Consider the following 6,285-nt stretch of genomic DNA (forward strand, 5'->3'; position numbering starts at 1 on the left):
TCCTGGACTGAAGAATATAGAAAAGGGTGTACATAATGCAGTATAGGCGAGATCATTTGAGAAATTTACCAAGATACTGGAAATTTAAGTCTTTTGTTCATATTTTTACTTTCATCCTTGAGGGGCTGGTACTAAACAAAGTTTCCATGGAACTTTTGCCAAATTAAATACCAGCTAAACATAAATCCAAGTTAGTAACTTTCCCATTATCTCGGTAATTTCTCAAATTACCTCACGTATACTGTGTTATGTACACTAGTATGCAGAGTAGGGAGTCAGTTAGGCACTGGTAATTTCTCCTCCTAGAGTTTGCAGAAAAATTAAGTATATCTTAGTTTAACCAGACCACTGAGATGATTAACAGCTCTCCTAGGGCTGGCCCGAAGGATTAGATTTATTTTACGTGGCTGGACCTACAGCTTATTGTAGAATCCGAACCACATTATGATGAGAAATGAATTTCTATCACCAGAAATAAATTCCTCTAATTCTTCATTGGCCATAGAGTTGGTAGAACTAAGCATTAGCTGTGTCAGGCATTTCCTTTCAAATTGACTTTTCTTACAGTGGTTTCCTTTACCAGCGGTCTCGGGGGGCAGAGCCCCCATTCTAAGTGACACGGCCTACTAGGCTAGGTTAGGGTACGTTAGGTTAGTAGTCTATGATTCCTTTTATAATAGATTTCCTTAGCCAATCCCTTCTTGAATATGTGGCTCCCTAATGACTTTCGTATTCGCGCACCTGTTCCATACAGTCCATGGGGACCTATTGCTTAGATATACCCTAAAGTTTACTCCCAATCTGTATCATAGTGTTAGGGTAAACACTTGGAGCATTAGACACTGCTACATTCGCCTGCTGTTTGGACACTTCTAGAAAATGCATTCGAATGCGCCCCCATCAGCATCAGTGAGTTTTCTCCTAAATTACGAAATAATGGAATACTTCCAATTAAACAGAGGTTTGTTAAGATTTAGCCATGCGCAGTGCTAACTTACCAGCCATGACGCTCTCGAAACTTTTACTTAAAACACTTTAAAAGTGGACGAGTGACACCATCTCGATATTTGCCGAGTCACTTGTGTGAACAAACTGCCTATTTCCTGTGTTAAATCTGCAAAATATTTGTACCCATAGACACTGACGCCATTTCCTTGACATCAGTGGCAAATGCTGGCATTTTTGGGGATTGGAAGGGAACTCTAGCAAATTTTCGGGATGCCTGAATGCTAGATAACATTTAAATAACTAGGTAGCTAAACACCAGAATAAGGTTATAAATTGAGTATATGTATTATGTGTTCATTATAATTTATTTGAAAATATTTGTTGTTGGAGCAAACCAGATTCCTAAGACAAATTTCAATGCTTTTGCAGTGAACATTACGATGTAGCTATTTTTTGCGTTTTCCTATTTTTTCATTTATTAATATACATTACATACAGTGTAATATATATATATAACATACACGGTGTAAGTTCTGTCAAATATAATGGCGTTTTAAGTAATAATTTTTTATTTAAAACCTTTATTTCAATCCTGTATTTTGACATCATGGCATCTTGACTCTCGTACCAGTTCCAGATAAATTGTCATACTCAACTTTCTTGCATTTTTGCCAAATTGGTAACACTCATATGTACACATTATGTCTCAGAAGTATACATAGAAATATGTACGTAAATAAATGAAAAGTCCTAAGAACAAAATACTACATTTCTCTCGTAAACAGTTCACTAATGCGTCGTCTGCTCTCAGATGTTTGTGGCAGCCAGATGAACAATAAGGCTGGAAAATTGTTCCCGCCACAGTTTTGCTACTTTGATGGAGTAGGCTAAAGTACTGTAAACAAACATTCTCATGTATTTAAAGAGGTATTTTGAGTGAATTAAGAATAAAATGTGCATAATTTCAATCAAATAAGTACTGTGGAGCTTCAGTTGTGGTGTCAGTAAGGATAAAACCATGGATTAAAGGTAAAGATGCATTTCAGTTCAACCACGTGACAGACGGGGATTCCATGCCTCATATTTTCACTAGTATAGGCAACAAAATGTTGTTTTATCGTGCTGATTAACTACTAAAATCTTGAGAAATATATATAAACATTACATATATATGCAATTAGTGTCAGTACACCGTTAAATGAGCGCTGGGAAGGAAGCGTCCAATCGCCACTCAATTTTGTTCCAGTATTTAGGAAGATGCCATAATGGATTCCAAATTGCCTTCAACACCTATTTTACGAAGACTTCACAATTTTGTTAATGAAGCTTCAATCTTTTGAAAGGTTTTCTTAAAGGTTTAATTTTTTTGTTATTTCTTCAATTAAATATAGAGTGAAAAGTGAAAGTTCTGGCACCCATGTGTCTCAACTCAGATCATTTACCCTACTTCGGGGGTCCAATGGGGCCGATGCATGATGCTCTATGAAGTTAGGTTACTTGGGGGTTGTCCAGGTGGAATGAAGGCCCCCTGGCCAGGTCAGAGCAGTGCAACCTGTCAGGTTAGGAAGGTGCATAAGGGGTGGTTAGGTCAGATAGGAAAAGGTTAGGTTTAGCCTATTTTTTGGTTAGATTTCTCATCCCTACCCATCTCCCTACTCTGCATCCACTCCACCCTTCACTAGGTTAGGCAATCTTCTTCCGTCCAACCTTTGTACGGCCGTACCCACTCCATTTACCAAGGAATTATTAACTGAAGGCACTGGGAAGATGTGTTACAATACACGAAAGCACTTGGCACTCTGTCGCTTCATTTTAAACTTTCCCAGTGGCTTCAGCTAATAAAATCACGCGCTTACTTTCGTGATTTCTTAGTATTGCCACGGAATGTACAGCACACACAAACCTTCAACGAAAACTTAGATTGCAGTGCCCGGTGATGACAACTGCACCTAGCCTAAGCTAGAATTGCCAATCTGATAAAAACTCGTATATTTACGAGTTTGCCATGTGACTCCAGTGCTTCAATGCAACATTTGTTTGGACCTAAGCCACCAGGGTATTTAGACAGCTTAAAACACAAGACTTTCCCTCTATTACAAAACAAACAAATTCATTCTGCAGCACCTTCACTACAAGATATACCCTCAGGCGTTTCGCTACACTTCGTACTCGACTGATGTCGAAGGAAAGACATGTTTGGCGACACCTCGACCTCGACTGACGTCGACGGATAAACAAACGCCAAAACCCAAAACAACCCCTACCCAAAACAATATTGACTTTTTATTCTAAGAGGTGAAATAATATTCGAAAAAGAGACAACAGTACTACAGTCATTTGGATACCTACCATCACCCTCAAGAGCAAACCAAAAATTACCATACACTTTATTAAGCGGAACGGTGATTGGAAATATTCACCTCTCTCTTTGCTAGGAAATTCTAATATGGCCGACGTTGCGAAGACGCTTGCGCATGCTCAGTTTACTCCTCTTCTGTCAACTGTTACTAAAGTCGCTTCTTCTTCTCTTTTGTGGTCTTGAAATTCTGGTTAGATTTTTAACGAGAGAGAGAGAGAGAGAGAGAGAGAGAGAGAGAGAGAGAGAGAGATATCAATGTCAAGAGACTGTTACCTGAATTTTACGGCTTTTGTGGTTATTAGAGTGGTAGAGTGGTTCTACGCTTGTTATAGCAAAATTCTACAGTAAGTAAGGATTTAAAACAATATATAATTTAAGATTCTCCCTTTTTAATCTAAAATACCAGTTCTTATTTTTATTTATGTGAAGCTACCCACTAAATTATCAGTAGTGATAACCATTAATAGATAACTGGTGCAACATTTGTGTAGCCTCTTATGTTCATAATCTTCTCGATAAACTTGACAATTGTTGTTTCCTCACTTTGGAAGGCTGGGTAGTCTTCCCTCCCACTAATAAAAGCTTAATACACAAACTCGAAAGACAACCCAGCTTACGTTCATCAGGCCTCTATATATTCTAATCTTTTTGACATTTTATTTCCTGGTTTTTCAGATATTTTATCATAACGATAATTTAAGACAATTAAAGAGGGAGTTGGAGTGGTTGAACTGCAAGAAAAAGAGAAACAAAATTTAAAGGAGATGACATAAAATGATCTAGTAGTAGAACAGGAAGAAAACCCTACAGTTGCACTAATAGAGGTTGGAAGCAAAACTGAAGGACTTTCAGCATATATTTACGTGATGGGGCTGCTACCTTCACAAACTACTCTTTTGATGCTCAATGTCCTTGTTCTGGTGGTATTTGGGTTTCCTAATTGGTCACCCATCCAAGCACTAAACCAATCCTAGCGTTGTTTATCTTCACTGATTGAACAACTAGAGGTGAAGTTGTTTCCCCCAACAAGGGCTAGTTGCAGTGAGGAAAAAAAAAAAAAACACGCAGCATTTTACTTCCACAGACCTGTTTTAACTGTTAAATCATGAATAAACCCCAGTTCAGAAAACTTCCAAAACGTTAGCTACCTCATAAAACTTGACAGAAAGCTTATCAGGGGCATTGAACCCCTTTACACACACTGTGCCATTCTTACATGGAAATTAAGACTTTTTTTACAGTTCTTCATCTCTCTCTCTCATTCATAGCACTTCTGATCATACACTTTTCCAACCTCATGTCCTCCATTCTTTTCACATATCCCAACCTTCATAAGACACTGCGATCCATCCTTTCACCTGTGCTTATCATTTCATATATATATATATATATATATATATATATATATATATATATATATATATATATATATATATATATATATATATATATATATATATATATATATATACATATATATATATATTTTAAGGAGGCATCATGCAGAGAGGGCTATCCTTCTATTTTTAAATTTTATCTTTTCATTTCCCCACCCTGGCTATGACCCTATACAGTCAACTAACTTCCATTCCTAATTCCCTCCTTAGATTAATAGAGGCTAAATGGGGTTTAATGTAATGTGCCTAAAGTATTACAGTATAACTCACCTGGAAAGAGACCCTAATCCTCTGGCCGGTGAGGTAAGTACCATGCGCGCACACACACACACACACACACACACACACACATATATATATATATATATATATATATATATATATATATATATGTATATATATATATATATATATATATATATATATATATATATATATATATATATATACATATATATATATATATATATAGTAACACCTCAACTTGTTAGATTTTGTTACTTAATATACTACTTGAATCCAGTACAAATGATAAAAATATTTGGTACATGCCAGACATCCGGCAAGTCTGATGGGGGTTATTGGACAATAGACCGAGGCTTTCTTGTTTGTGCCTGTGAAGAAGTAGGATGAACGAACAAACAAACTCACTCATGTTGACTGACACTTTCCTGGTTGTGACTGCCAGGATTGATAGAGTACTCTATTAATCCTGGTGACTGCTATAGAGGTGGATCGTGAATAAACGTATGCACACACATGATCAACGCCTTCCTCTTTGTGGATAATGATTCAGTTATGAATACACACACAGACACACACAAATATATATATATATATATATATATATATATATATATATATATATATATATATATATATATATATATATATATATATATATTATATATATATATTAAAGGACCTCATTCAAACTGGATGGTATCTAACTTGGAGTTTTTATTCAGAAAAAGTTACAAGCTTTCTTGGACAAACAGTCCACATTATCAAGTTGATAAATTAAACAAAATCACTTTCTGTCCCACTGATAGATCCGTTAGTTTTGATGTTTGTTCTCTTTTTACTTAAGTCCATATAGATTCTATTTTGTATGAGTATCTTAGTAATGAACTAATCCATCATGAATTGCCTCTACCTGTAAGTCATATGTCACTCACTAGGTTGTGCATTTGTGATTGTCAGTTTATATTCAGTGGTGAATTTTGCCAACAAATATTTGGCATGGCAATGGGCAACCCTTTATCACCACTCCTCTCAAACTTGTATATGGAATTCTTTGAAAAACGATATTTACCTAATATCATTTATACTCCTTTAAAGTGATACAGATATGTTGACGATATTTTAGCTGTTTTGCCTGCCGATATTTATGTAAATTATTTACTCTCTAATTTGAATAATCAGGTAAACCATCCATTAAGTTTACTTTAGAATTAGAAAAAGGCAATTGCCTCTCTTTCATAGATGTTTTAATACATAGAGAACCATTTCAATGCAAATTCAATATTTATAGGAAACCAACCAACAACTTAACTTATGTCCATTTTTATTCAGGCTATC

At 35.8% G+C, this 6,285-nt stretch overlaps 1 protein-coding gene across 6 annotated transcripts in view; it reads right to left on the minus strand.

Moving 5' to 3' along the window:
- The window catches only part of lark (RNA-binding protein lark), an 87,235-nt gene extending 83,731 nt beyond the window's left edge, over positions 1–3,504 (minus strand). For 2 of the 6 annotated variants that reach the window (XM_067090694.1, XM_067090690.1), the window contains exon 1: positions 3,369–3,504. Coding sequence is in view for 1 of the 6 variants with exons in the window: in XM_067090689.1 (XP_066946790.1) it covers positions 3,073–3,142 (70 nt within the window). In the remaining 5 variants the exon portion in view is untranslated. Of the gene's footprint in view, positions 1–3,072; positions 3,196–3,297 lie in introns of those variants that run through there. The other 4 variants (XM_067090693.1, XM_067090691.1, XM_067090689.1 and 1 more) reach the window with 4 other exon arrangements.
- Between the last annotated feature and the right edge of the window lie 2,781 nt (positions 3,505–6,285).

This window comes from Macrobrachium rosenbergii, chromosome 47 (assembly GCF_040412425.1).
Source record: "Macrobrachium rosenbergii isolate ZJJX-2024 chromosome 47, ASM4041242v1, whole genome shotgun sequence".
Lineage (NCBI taxonomy): Eukaryota > Metazoa > Arthropoda > Malacostraca > Decapoda > Palaemonidae > Macrobrachium > Macrobrachium rosenbergii.